This window comes from Aricia agestis, chromosome 22 (genome assembly GCF_905147365.1).
Source record: "Aricia agestis chromosome 22, ilAriAges1.1, whole genome shotgun sequence".
Classification (NCBI taxonomy): domain Eukaryota; kingdom Metazoa; phylum Arthropoda; class Insecta; order Lepidoptera; family Lycaenidae; genus Aricia; species Aricia agestis.
This window is the reverse complement of record NC_056427.1, coordinates 1,723,388-1,737,968: the sequence shown is the minus strand read 5'-3', so window position 1 is coordinate 1,737,968 and position 14,581 is coordinate 1,723,388. Positions and strand designations below refer to the sequence as shown.

The following is a 14,581-nucleotide window of genomic DNA, read 5'->3' as shown; positions in this document are numbered from 1 at the left end:
TAAATGCCTATAATACATACTTTTTTTCTGTTATCCTAACTTGGAAACAACATTTTTTGCAACGTGGGAATAGAATCCACGACCTCCGAGTCAAGAGCCACCCTCTAAACCATGAGGAAGGATAATATTATAGTCTACTACTGTTTACTAAGAATGATGATCCATGCGTGGGATGGGCAAGTAAAAAGTCGGTTCAGTGGCTGATTTCTCAACAGTAATCTGTCTCACTGGCTTAAGAGAGTTAGTTCCTATTTCACCAACGATTAATTGTTAAAGTTGTAATGCTCGAATTAGTATTATATTTTAACAACCTATTAACACTACAAGATGTTGGTGAAATTCTACTAAGAAACCGTTTTGAGACCAAACAATCGGAGAATGCCGCGTCCTGCTCTAACAACGTCATTTCACGTCTGTTAGAATAGGACGAGGCATTCTCGTACGATTGTTTGAATCTCAAAAGTCAAAACGGTTTCGTGGTACAGCCCCTGGATAAACCACGTTTCAATGAAACCGGCCACCGTCACCGAAACGGGTGTGTTTACTTCCTTCCTAAGTCCATTTCGAATGTTTACACGCGGAATTGGCGAAGTTCTTCGACCTCTCGACCATTGCCAATTGCGAAAGTTATGTAACAACTAACAAGGTTTTGCATTCTGCAGGCTTACTATCAACGCATAATACGATTTATTTTAGGACCTAAACTGAATGGCATTTGATATTTCGTACCATCAACTTCGTTTTACGAACCAATTTAGGTCGACACCTAAACTAAGCCGCATTTGAATATCATTCGTTCTTTTTCTAAGTAAATTCGTACCATCACCTTACTCTAACTGACGTTCCAGCCTAAACAAAATCGCTCAACTGTCAAAACTTGCGATTCAAAACAAGTTAGTAATTTTGATGCTGATTTTGATTCTTTTGTTGTTAGTTTTAATTTTTACTTGTTTAAAGTGAAAAAAGCAGTGAATTTAAGTGTCGCGAGATTGGTCGCGAGGTAAAAACATGAATTGGTATCAAATAGCATTGATTTCGATAGTTCTACTAAAAGTTAAAGTGCAGTTTTATTCGTAGGATGTGTGACGAGGAATTGATACTTTTCGAGTTCTTGGAAGCCGATAGTGAGGAAAACTCTATGAGGAGAAGGAGACTCGACGCTCGAGCACAATTCGACCCATTCGATTTGGAAGATAATGAATTTATAAAACGTTATCGTCTTTCCAAAGAATTGGTAGTCGGATTGTGCGACGAGATAAGACCGGCGATGAAAGCGCCAAGGAGGTCCACAGATATATCTGTAGAAACAAAGGTAAGGCCAATATGCAATATGCAAAACCTATGTCACACAATTAGTTGCTTTAAATGTGTCCTATTTCTCACTTTGATACGTAAGAACTTGGTAAGTATCTATAAAGCAGTAAGTACTATTATTTTTTTTAGGTTTTAACAGCGTTATCATTCTACGCAACTGGCTCCTACCAAAGACCCGTAGGAGATATAAGTGCGCACTCAATGGCACAACAGACAGTTTCTTCAGTGATTGCTCAAGTGACTGCGTGTATAGACTCTGTTGAAATGCGAAAAAAATACATCACTTTCCCAAAGAGCAATGACGAAAGAAATGAAATTAGAGTAAGGTAAGTAAATAAATAGACATTTTATGAAATAAGTCGTAATTTTCATTTTATAGTAACATACTTATTTAATTTTTCAGGTTTTATCACAAATTTGGCATACCAGGTGTTGTGGGATGCATTGACTGCACACAAATTGCAATAGTCAGGCCGAATAGAAATGAGGAGCGTTATTTTTGTAGAAAACACTATCATTCCCTTAATGTCCAACTTGTAAGTAATACCATAATATCCTAATATTTTCTTTCTTAATATAATAAAATAACAGGAACATACTTTCTAATTAATCTCACATCAACTTATGTTTTATATTCTAAAAATTATCACACCTAGTCTAGTTTCAACTTAAAAAGAAAACAAACAAGAAACCATCTTAAGATATTGATAGTTCACTTAGATCTATAATAATACTTTGTATAATAAAACTTTAAATAATTTCAGACCGATTAGTCAAATTATCAATTAAAAAACAATTTCTTAATTTTCTAATCTTACACAGGCACATAGGAACAAAAAATCAACAATATCTATAACTCAAAACTGTATAAAAAACTGCTTTTCCCTACTAGCTTTCCACCTCAAATTTCATAAAGAACCTGAAGAAAAATATGTTATTCTTCCTTGGATATCAAAATACATATCAACTTAAAATTTCATCAAAATCGGTTCGTCCGTTCTGGCGTTAAAACACAGCATACAATTTAACACACATTTACTTTAGTATTAGTTTGTGAGTGTCGTAGAGTCTGTTAATCTAATAAAAACCTTTTAATTTAGTATTTTTCTTTGAATTGCAGATTTGTGATGCAGATATGCAAATTATAAGTGTGGACGCTAGTTTCGGTGGAGCTACACACGATTCTTTCATTTGGAATGACCACCCTATAAAACAACATCTTGAGAATTTACAAGAATCAACTTGGTTGCTAGGTAAGTGAGAAATATAAATCATGAAACAATTTATTCATTGGTGACATTTGATAGATATGTAATATGTATTATTATTTTCAGGTGATTCTGGATATCCCCTAAGGAAATATTTAATGACCCCGATTGTCAATGCTATCCCGAACACACCTGAAAGCCATTACACAGACATGCATGTTCGGGCTAGGAATGTCATCGAGAGAACTATTGGTCTCCTAAAAGCACGCTTTCGCTGCCTTCTCGTGCATAGAGTTCTCCATTACAAGCCACGGGTTGCTGCGTCTATTGTAAATGCTTGTGTTATATTACACAACATTTGTAATAGAGCCAATCTTCCTGCACCACAATTAAGTAGTAGGGAAATAATGGAGGAATCACAGATGCAATTAGGTGTTGCATTTGAAGATGCAACCAAATACCAGTAGTAATAACCAGGCACTTCAACAAGGAGTTGCTACAAGGAACCAGTTAATTCTTCGGTTGTGGGAAGCTCGCCGTTCCTGAAATATAAAATTATAATTTATTTTTACATATAGTTTTTATTTAGGTATATTTATATTGTTTTAGTTTTTAAATGAATTATAGAGTGGAAAGACCCTGATTATTTTTTCTACTACTTATTTTTACACTATATACTTATTACACTATACTATAAACAATATTAAATATTACCGTGATCGCAAAACTTCTTTTATTTCTCTGAGCTCCTGAACCAATTGCTCCAGCAAAGTGCTTCTACGCTCCTCCATTTCAGCTCGTCTATTTGACATTTGCACAAGCAAACGCCGAGCTGCTTGCTGCGTCATAGGTGGCTCCGCAGGCACCCTCCGGCGGCGGGGGGAGAAGATTCTCCGCGGCGGGTGGGTGGTGCGCTCGCGGCGCGCGGTGGGCGACCTGCGCGGAGGAGTCTGCGGCGCGCCCGCCGAGGGCGACTCCTCGGCCTGCGCTGCACCCGTTGCGTGTGCTGTACCTTCAGGACCGGGAGCATCATTTGGTGGAGGCATTATTGTGCTGGATGGTCCTGGCACAGGTTCTGGCATTAAAATGCTCTGAGACACCTCAGAACTTTCTACAGCCTGTGTAATTATTATCAAGGGTGTCTCACTCATCTCAGCATCAGTTATTCCAACTTCAGTGACCTGAAAGTATTTTTTTTAAATAAATAGATCAACAACAATAAAATCTAAGTTTTTCATCTGATAAGTATATTGGTACCTTCACTAACACAACTATTTTATTTAATAATTATTAAATAATAAATAACTATAACTACACAAACAAGTTGGATATAAGTAGTTGTAATATTTGTTGCCACTTGTCACACATTTTCTGTTGTGGTGCACACAAAAGTTGTAAATGAAAATAATAAACAAATAAAGGTAATTATACCTCTTCAAATGGCTCCACTCTTGCTCCTGGTACACCTTGACCAAAGTCTTCTCCCAACAAGTTTAAAAATTTTTTTTCTATTTCATTCATTTCCCTGACTTGGGATGGGCCACCTCCGGTCCGCTGCTGGGAAACCCTCAGCGCTGCTGTCATTTTTTTTAATTTTGATTTGTAATCATTCCAATACTGAAAATTAAGCATAAAATTAGCATCATAATTCATTATTTGTATACCATAATAATAAATTAATAACAATATCACTTTTACAGAATACTTGAATGTTGTCCTCTTTGGAATAGTTCAAATTCTTATGCTATGATTACACTTTATGTTTGACTTATAAAGTAGGTAATTTAAATACTGTATGTATGTATGACTATGTACCGTCGAGGAAATTGATTCCTAGGTAGTTGACGGACCTAAGTAATCTTGTCGGCTTATGTCAATTCAATGATCGTCGGATGAGTTTGACTTAACGCGACCAAATTACTTAGGTCCGCCATCTGCCTAGGAATCAACTTCTCTGATAGTACATACATATTATATACTTACATATTACATAGGTACCTATAGGCTATAGGTACTCAGTAAAATACTTACTTTGCACCATCCTTTCCAGTCCTTTATGGCTCCATCTCCATGAGAATTTAAAGTTTGCGTAATTTCCTCCCACATTCTCTTAGAGAATTCCCTAGCTTGAGCAGTTTTATTGAAACCTGTGGCAATATGCCTATTTCTATTTAGGAATTCCCACAACTGCTCAAGCTGGGCGTATGTGACCCTGCGACGCGAAGGAATTCCACTGTAAAAAAAAAACACTTTAACCACTTGAAAACACCCAGTCGGTATGCAGTCCCGGCTTGAAAAAGTTTAGATAAGAACTATACTGTTTATGCGTTTGTATTAAACACATGAAATCGCATTTTATGAATAACTAAATATATTTTAATAACTTACCTCATTATTATTTCAATCTTTTACACAAACAATCACAACTTATATACTTAATGTAGTATTCTCACTATTCTATTTGTTTACAATATTTCGAAGTCGCCGCCACCAATTCTACGCTACACTCACGTCCAGGGTTGCCAGGTCATTTTCAAATAAATACCGAACAAACAAAAATTAATTTTATTTTGTTTTTAGGATTTGTTGTTGTAGTGGCAACAGATATACACAATCTGTGAAAATTTAGAAGTCTAGCTATATAATAGCGGTTCTTGAGATACAGCTTGGAGACAGACAGACGGACAAACAACGAAGTCTTAGTAATACCCCTAGGTTCCCGTTTTTACCCTTTGGGTCCGTACCCATGGAATGGAACCCTAAAAAAGAGTTATAATAATAAGAAATAAAATAATAATTATTAACTTATAATACAAAAATACCGAACCGTTCGGTAGAATACCGAACACCTGGCAACCCCGCTCCCGTCACGAATTGTCACACAACACCCGTTCAAAAACTTGATAAAATTTTGTGTCCGGTACAAGAACTATAAATAAAATATTTTTTTTTATAATATGTAAGTATATCATTAGAAAATTTGTGTCACTTTATAACTAGAATTTATAAAATAATACCAACTGTATACAATATTATGAAAACGATACAAAGTTTTAGAACGCGGCATTCGAATCAAGAGAAACAGCCTATTCATTATTCTCGTTGTCTCTTTCCCACTTCGACCTTGGGATTGCGGATCAGAGACAAAATGTGTTTTTTTCAACGATTTCGTTCGTTCTTTTCGGCTCCGTAACGTTTCAATTGAGGCGCGGTTTTAATAAGGTGATGGTACGAATGTTAGCGATTTTGTTTAGGAACCCAAATTAAACTGCTCTGAATTTGAGTCGTCTTTTAAAAGTTGATAGTAGGCCTGCAGAGCGTGACCGAGCTTTATCTAGCTAATTACATCATTTCTACTATGTATTTGTTTATAAATAGCTAATATATCAGTTTGAATTGAATATTTTACTTCTATAACATGGAGTTATTTAAAAGAATCATTTGTGTAGACAATAAAAGGAAATGACGCTAAAATGGATCCTTGGGGAACACCATTCTTTATTTAAGCCGCGCAATAAATCTTGATTTTTTTTTTAATATTTAGGGTATATTTTAGAATTTTGGTATGAAGATAGTAGGATCAGTGTAGACAGAGTAGTTATGTCTATTGTGGTAGGAGTCCCGGGAAAATACATAGGATACTTTTTATCCGGGAAAAATATACGGAATACGGACTATACTATGATACGAATGTATAAATTTGAGCGCGGAGTTGCTAATAATCGCGATTGTAAACTAAACAGGGTGTAACAAAACTAAGTGAAGATACTTTAGGATGTGCATGTGTCTTATGAGAGTTCAATTCACAAAAAAGCCCATACAAATCACAAAAAAGGTATTTTTTTGTGATTTGTATGGGCAAACGCCTCAGCGTCTTGAATTTTCCCATACAAAAATAAAGATGCTGTTTCAGCGCTGCCACTTTTACTATGAACTATACAATACAGGGGACTCGTACACACCCTTAAGTATTATCACTTAGTTTTGATCATAAAGTTAACATACCTAGCGGAATAGAGAAACAAAGGCCTAAGCAAGAGAGATGTCACTATCAGTAACACTGCGTGGTAAAAAGAGACGTGTGACACATGACAGCAGCACTTTTTTTTTGACGTCCAGTCGGCACGTGCCGCACGTTGACAATTTAATCTCATAGAAATCATGTTCAATCATGCTTGTGTAAGTGTATAAGTGTACACATATTTATACACACAGATGAAACCAATTTCGGTTTCGTTTGCCAGCTCGAGATTGTTGCTCTATTCCGCTAGGTATATTTAAACTTTATGGTTTTGATACACCCTGTAGGTACGCTTCAGATAAAACTTACACATGAAATTATTAAAATATAAAAAAAAAACATTGTCAAATGTTATCATCTAACAAGTGAACTGCGACCAGCAAAAATCGTGATACTGATAGCGTATCAAATTAAAAACAAATGCTAATCATTTCTTAAGTAATTAAAAAATATATAGAAAATAAAACTTGAGAGGTGTCAAGACACCCGGTTGGAACGATTTGGGACTTACGACCTTTGCTTTCGTGCGGAAACCGTTGTTTAACTTGTTACGCGATATTGTTCACTATTAGCTGCAGCGCAAAGTACAATCCTCGCGGGCATGATTCATAGAATCATTATATCACGATTGGGGCTATCGTGCTTTGATATTTTTGGCAGCAGGATCTTAATTTGTCTAGCCCCAAACTTCGTTCCAATATATTTATGAACAAACTTTTTTATCTTTTACATTTTTTCTACCATGATCAATATAATCAAACGCTTTGCTATGATCAAATATTTTTTGGCTTTGTTCTCGAATTTTCGGTTCAAATCCCGCGTTATAATTGACAATAACTTTGAACAAGAAACCAATGCTCTATCTGTCGACAATACTATAATTGTTTCCATGTTTTGTTAGGACAACGCAGGATAGAGTCGAGTCACTCGCGAGACAGTGTCCTGAGAGTGTTGCCAGATGGTCTCGGCGCCGTACCCCTGAACTAATTTGATTTCCCCCTAGAAATCCCCTAGATTACTTTTTCTTTTAATCTATATTCGACGGATCGGGCTGAAATTTGGCATGCAGGTAGATGTTATGACGTAGGCATCCGCTTAGAAAGGATTTTGATAAATTCCAACCCCAAGGGGTTAATAGGGTTAATATAAATAGGGGATGAAAGTTTGTATATAATAATACGTTAAGAAGTACGCGAGCGAAGCCGGGGGCAAAAGCTCGTATTCAATAAAAATATATTACTGAACTTTATTACAGCTCGACAAGGCTTTATATGAACGTGGCGAGAAAAGGAACTAACGCTTCTATCATACAAAAACGTCATTTTTGACAGTTCTCCTTTACCAGCAGCGCCCATTGACATCATTGACATATTCATATAAAGCCTTGTCGAACTGTATTCATCTTTTCAACATCTCGAATCTCGACCTCGATTAGTTGTTGTGGCGCTCAAGTAAGTAATTTAAAGATGGTAAAAAAAAATTAGGAACGTGATATTTGGCATAAAAACTGTATTTGTGTATTTTGAATTTCCCCTAAAAATCCCCTAAATATTTTTGCCCCCTAACTTGGTCGAAAACCCCCTAAATCTAGGGGGAAATCCCCTGATCTGGCAACACACTCCTCCGCCGCGCACGTGATGGAGCACAAAGGGACAGTTCCCAAACGAGCAGTCTCCCTTCGCTCTTTCGGTGTTGCGTACTTGCTTGTTACGGTTTTTTTATGAAATAAGGGAGCAAACGAGCAAACGGGTCACCTGATGAAGCAACTTCCGTTGCCCATAGACACATCATCATATCAGCAGCATCAGAAGAGCTGCAGGTGCGTTGCCGGCCTTTTAAGAGGGAATAGGGTAATAGGGGAGGATAGGGAAGGGAATTGGGCCTCCGGTAAACCCACTCACTCGGCGAAACACAGCGCAAGCGCTGTTTCACGCCGGTTTTCTGTGACAACGTGGTATTTCTCCGGTTGAGCCGGCCCATTTTCTCAGATTGTATATTATTGTTGCCTTACACAGAGTGTATATTATTGTTGCTGCTATAACAACTACTAAAATAAAATAAATATTTAAGGGAGGCATACTCGACTCGCACTGGGCCGATTTTTAGTCTTTAAAGCCTTCCTGGAGGTTTTCTGTAGCCTTGGTGAGTAAAATGGTAAAAAATCCAGCTGACCCGTTCGTGCCGACCGCCCTCACGTCTGAATTCCCTTTGTGTTACAAGTCCATCGGCGGCGACGCCAAGTCAATTTCAATGTCACCGTCTCCGATCACGGCCACCTGTTATATAACTAAGCTGAGGTCGCAAAAAGTTCTTTGGCTCAGGGTTCCGTAAACAAACAGTGAATGAACAAATGTTATCCTTATCCTTACTAATAATCATCATCTTCATCATCATTAGCCTATTGCCGTCCACTGCTGAACGTAGGCCTCCCCCAATGAGCTCCAACCATCCCGATCTTGGGCAGCCCTCATCCATCCGCTGCCACCATCCATCTGCTATCCACCGTGCTGCGGGACGTCCTACACTACGTTTGCCTAAGCTTGATCTCCACTCTAACACTTATCTGCTCCATCTACCGTCTTCCCGTCTGCAGACATGACCAGCCCACTTCCACTTCAGCGTGCTAATTCTATGAGCAATATCGGTGACTTTAGTTCTCTGGCGAATGATCATATTAGGAATTTTGTCTACCAGAGATATACTCCCAACATAGCTCTTTCCATAGCACTAATAATATGCTAATATTATTATAAATGTCACAGTGTATATTGTCAGCTACCGCCCGATCCTTAAACGACAGAATCAATTAAGATATAGATCTACCAGAATCTGATGGCAAAAAGTGAGAAAATAAATTGACTCTAGCAATACCAGGGTAATAAAAATAAAACATTTTGATCCTCTTTTTCCCTTGTAGCGGCTTATTCTGTGTGTGAAACATTCAAATATAAAAAATTATCCAATGATCAAGGATATTTTTTGAAAATCTGCCATCAAAATTTGCCATCAGATCCTGGTAGACCTGTAGGTGTTGAGATACTTTGAGAGACGCGGAAAGGATTCAGGATATAAGGGTATGTCCCTGTGTTCCTCCCCGTTTCTCAAAGCATCTTCGGTAATGGGCTTAATTGCATAAAAATGAAGGATTAAAGGGGTTCTTACAGTAATAAGTCATCCATACTTCTAAATTGAATATTATAAATACGAAAGAGTGTCTACCTATCTGTGGCGAAACACAGCGCAAGCGCTGTTTAACGTCGGTTCTCTGTGAACCCGTGCTATTTCTCCGGTCGAGCCGGCCCATCTTACCGAATCATGGCTCTCCAACTTATTTAATAAAAGTTCTCTTTATGACTCGTTTTAAAATTGTGTGACAATTCTAGGTTGTCATGCGTACGGAAACAAATTTTAATTCGTAAGTTCGCTCTTGTCTGGGTGTCCTTACCTCGCTTAGGGGTCAAAGTCAAGTTACTTTTTGTAACAATAATAACGCTACTGACATAACCGACATTGTTATACTTAGGCTATAATTGGCCATTTACATTATTCCAATCCAGTGATCAAATCCAGTTCTTTTTTTGCAAAATTGCGTTCCAGTGCATTTCAGTACCCGTTTACATTCCAGTCCAGAGCTGGATTGGATCACTGTGTTGGAATATGTGAGCTGGCCTTTAAGTCTTTGGAATGGATATCTTATGCTAAGTAATAATAATAATTAATAATAGCTCCCACACCGGTTTCGGTGACGGTGGCCGGTTTCATTGAAACTAGGCCAGCTACGCAGGAGTAATTTTATAGTGCCCAAGTGTGTGCGCAGTACACAAGAGCACTCTCTATTCCTTTACTCTCACAACCCAGTGGGACGGAAGACCGACACGACCGGCGAGAGATCACTCTCCGACTTTTTACATGCCCATCCGACGCATGGATCATCTTACTTGTCAGACAATCAGGTGATCAGCCTGCATTGTCCTAACCAAACTTGGCAATAACATGTTTCCAACGCGGGAATCGAACCCACGACCTCCGAGTCAAGAGCCGCGCTCTATACCACTAGACCACGTATGCTAAGTACTCAAATATATAGGTACGGCTTTGCTCGATCGAGCAATAACGTCGAGCAAAACCCGCGCCTCGGGATTTTGTCCACACATTCAGGCTTCAGCATTGCTCGATAGTTTTATTCTAAATCAATTTATTTAATTCCATCGAGCCGGCTCGATGCGAGCCTTCGAGCGGCTCGATGCGAGCCTTCGAGCTGTCAGTTTTGCGGTCCACACAGTAATTATTACTCAATTTGGAGTAAAACTATTGAGCAGAACCGCAGAGGTATGGTTGAATTTTTTAAGAATGGATGAATCTTTTAAGCCTGATGCTCCTGCTCTTTCGTTTTCATTTCCCTCGGCACTTCCTGAATCCTCCAGGATCCAGATCAAATATAAATCTTCTTGATTACCTACCACGGGGATTTCTTACCACGGGGCCAGACTGACATGGTGTTGAGCGTGAATTGTTATTATCTCATCAGGTCATGGCGTTGACAAAGACCTAATTTTCATCACAATCTGTCAGCCGCACGCAATCATCGTTTTCCTGTGTAGTTCTTAGAACCGATAGACTATCCATTGGTCTTGCCGCTTGCGGTCGAAATACTCAGGTTTGTCACTATTCATTTCCTTGGTTTTTTACGCACGTCAAAACTGAGTGTATGTTTTGGAAAAGGGGCATTAATTTGTAGCTTTTATATTGGTACTAGATTTGTATACTAGGTTTGTCGCACAGAAAACGTACATTTTTCGGAGATAAAAAGGACCCAACCCAAAGTATCTTCATACCAAATTTTAGTGTATTTAAAATCTGAGTGTATTTTTTTTTTTTTTGACATAAGGGGGCAAACGAGCAAACGGGTCACCTGATGGAAAGCAACTTCCGTCGCCCATGGACACTCGCAGCATCACAGGAGCTGCATATGTGTTGCCGGCCTTTTAAGAGGGAATAGGGAGGGGTAGGGAAGGGAAGGGAATAGGGGAGGGTAGGGAATAGGGTAGGGGATTGGGCCTCCGGTAAACTCACTCACTCGGCGAAACACAGCGCAAGCGCTGTTTCACGCCGGTTTTCTGTGAGCCCGTGGTATTTCTCCGGCCGAGCCGGCCCATTCGTGCCGAAGCATGGCTCTCCCACGTATATTATGCCACGTATGTTATGGAATAGGGAACATTGCTTTTATATTGGTAGGTACTAGTCACTAGATTTGTCTACTAGGTTTGTCGTGCGGATGCTGCGGTCGTATATCACGTGTTTCCCGTAGTCCCACCTTCAGGAGCAGGAACACCGTTGGGGTTTCAGTGGGTAGTCCCGGATACTACGTCCGCCCCGGGGAGTCCCACATACCTCGGTGGTCCTCCCCAGGCCCCGGGGAAGCGTAAATACATTCCCCCAACGATTAAAAAAAAAAGGTTGGTCGTGCGGAAACCGTACATTTTTCAGGGATAAAAAGGACCCAAAGCATCTTCTGCTATATATACGATAATGAAGTTATAAAATCATATGACACTGAAAGTGCTCGCCTCGCCGCTGCCATTCCGGTGTGGCGCGGCCCATAGCCGATTATTACGAACCCGCTCACGCTTCGTCTCGGGGGCTGCTGCGACGACGCACCGCTCCGTGTGAACACCTTGGATATATTTTGTATGTAAAACAACGCAATGGCAACGCTGTGTCGACGCAACGCTGACGCAAAGCGCTGTGTGGGCTGGCTCTTAGTTTTAGCATCGCATTTACTCATCGCACCAAAAAGTCGCAGTTCATCATAATCTGTCTAAATATTCCGTTACTGAATTTAGGACATTTTCCGTAAAGATAATATTTGTTTTAATTAAAATTATTATCATTATATAAACATTATTGTGATAAACGCTAAGCTTTCTTCGGTAGTTCGTTGACCTCTTGATATATTTTTTTGACTAGATGACGCCCGCAACTTCTGTGCGCCAAAATTTGTTTATCGCGCGGGAACCGTACATTTTTTCCGGGAGCACAAGTAGCCTATGTCCTTTCCCGGGATCCATACCAAAATTTATCAAAATCGGTTCAGCGGTTTGGGCGTGAAGAGGTAAGAGACAGACGCACAATCGCATTCATATAGACTTCAGTTCATAGCGCTCGATGGTTCCCCTTTCCGATGAGTGATTCTAATGAAGAAATTACAAGACGCGAAAAACATTTGTGATGTTTATGGACCTAATGGACCTAAACTATGATACTTGAGAGTAGCGCAAATTTGGTTTCAATCCCGTTTATACGTGGGAGAGCCATGCTTCGGCACGAATGGGCCGGCTCGACCGGACAAATACCACGTTCTCACAGAAAACCGGCGTGAAACTGCGCTTGCGCTGTGTTTCGCCGAGTGAGTGAGTTTACCGGAGGCCCAATCCCCTACCCTATTCCCTTTCCTACCCTCCCCTATTCCCTTCCCTTCCCTACCCTCCCCTATTCCCTCATAAAAGGCCGGCAACGCACATGCAGCTCTCTGATGCTGCGAGTGTCCATGGGCGACGGGAGTTGCTTTCCATCAGGTGACCCGTTTGCTCGTTTGCCCCCGTAATTTCATAAAAAAAAAAACGGAAATTTCGATATCAAAGATGCACGTCGCTCTGGTCCCTCTGTTACGGACAAAACTGATGCCATTTTTGAAAAAGTGGAGCAAGATCGGCATATTAGTAGTTACGATGTAGCTGAAGAACTGGGGATTGACCACGAAACTGGGAGACCTGACCTTGCACCTTGCACCTTCCACCTGTTTCGGTCGCTGCAGAATTCCTTAGGCAGTGTCAGGTTCACATCACAAGAGGACTGCCAAAACCACTTGTCGCAGTTTTTTCATCAGAAGCCCCAAAATTTCTATAGCAATGGGATCATGTCCCTACCAACAATATTGGCAAAAAGTTATCGAAAACTTTATAAAAAAAACCTTTTGAATCTATCTATATATATAAAACTCAAAGGTGACTGACTGACTGATTGACATAGTGATCTATCAACGCACAGCCCAAACCACTGGACGGATCAGGCTGAAATTTGGCATGCAGATAGATGTTATGACGTAGGCATCCGCTAAGAAAGGATTTTGATAAATTTCAACCCCAAGGGGTTCAAATAGGGGATGAAAGTTTGTATATAATAAAACTTCTTAGCGCGAGCGAAGCCGCGGGCAAAAGCTCGTTTTTATATAAAATGCGAAGAAACTTTTTCCCAGACCTAATTATATATTATTGCAAAGTTTCCATGTCAGAATTACATAAATAAAATTGGTGTCGAATTTCAAAGCTTCGTAAAACCTTTGAACCCCCCACATTACTTCTCCCTTAAAATCAAAATACCCAAAAACCGCATTATAAATTATATTAGACAAAATAATTTAATTAACGTACATAGTTCTTTCTGAATCTTCTTATCTTCTTTAATTCTGAGTTCTGACATGGTTCTTTCCATAGACTTATTTATATACTGTCGTATAAGTTTATGGTTCTTTCTAAAAAAACTTTAATTTTAAAAATTATTAACTAATGCGTCCACAGGTTGTGGATTTTTTGGGACATGGATTGTGGCAGTTTTTTTTTCAATTTTGCAATTTGATGAAACTGCAGTTGTTATTATTTCGACTGCTAGCCATATTAATATAATAAATGCAATAGTGTGTTTGTCTGTTACCTCTTCACGCTCAAGCCACTGAACTGACTTTCATAAGCCCCGTGACATAAAATGGTTTTTAACCCGGAAAATTGTAACTTTTCCTAAATAATCAATTAATTTCACGTAATGTTATTATGGGGAACATATTATAACATATTCGTTATAATTATATAATATTACAGGTCAAAGTCTTTCACGTTTTGAACATAAGTGTAGATAACCCCACCAAAAACTCGTGACCTACCCCAAAACCTTAGGCTGCCACGGCCTATGCAGTATTGTTTGAAAGCAGATTCGTTTCTAACGGTTTCAGTAAATAATAATACTCTGTGTCTTATTATAATTG

General features: G+C 39.2%; 1 protein-coding gene across 4 annotated transcripts; it reads left to right on the top strand.

The window, feature by feature from the left end:
- Window positions 1-661: 661 nt before the first annotated feature.
- LOC121738155 (putative nuclease HARBI1) lies at window positions 662-3,739 on the top strand. Of its 4 annotated transcripts, none has more exons than XM_042130044.1 (6): window positions 662-988; window positions 1,078-1,312; window positions 1,444-1,640; window positions 1,718-1,850; window positions 2,435-2,567; window positions 2,649-3,181. In XM_042130044.1, exons 2-6 carry the CDS (start codon window positions 1,079-1,081, stop codon window positions 2,987-2,989), a joined length of 1,038 nt encoding a protein of 345 aa, XP_041985978.1. In that variant the 5' UTR covers window positions 662-988; window position 1,078; the 3' UTR covers window positions 2,990-3,181. The 4 variants fall into 4 exon arrangements, with proteins under 4 accessions (XP_041985978.1, XP_041985977.1, XP_041985976.1 ...); XM_042130043.1 differs by having other exon boundaries at window positions 662-1,000; XM_042130042.1 differs by having other exon boundaries at window positions 662-1,000; window positions 1,066-1,312.
- The last annotated feature ends 10,842 nt before the right edge of the window (window positions 3,740-14,581 follow it).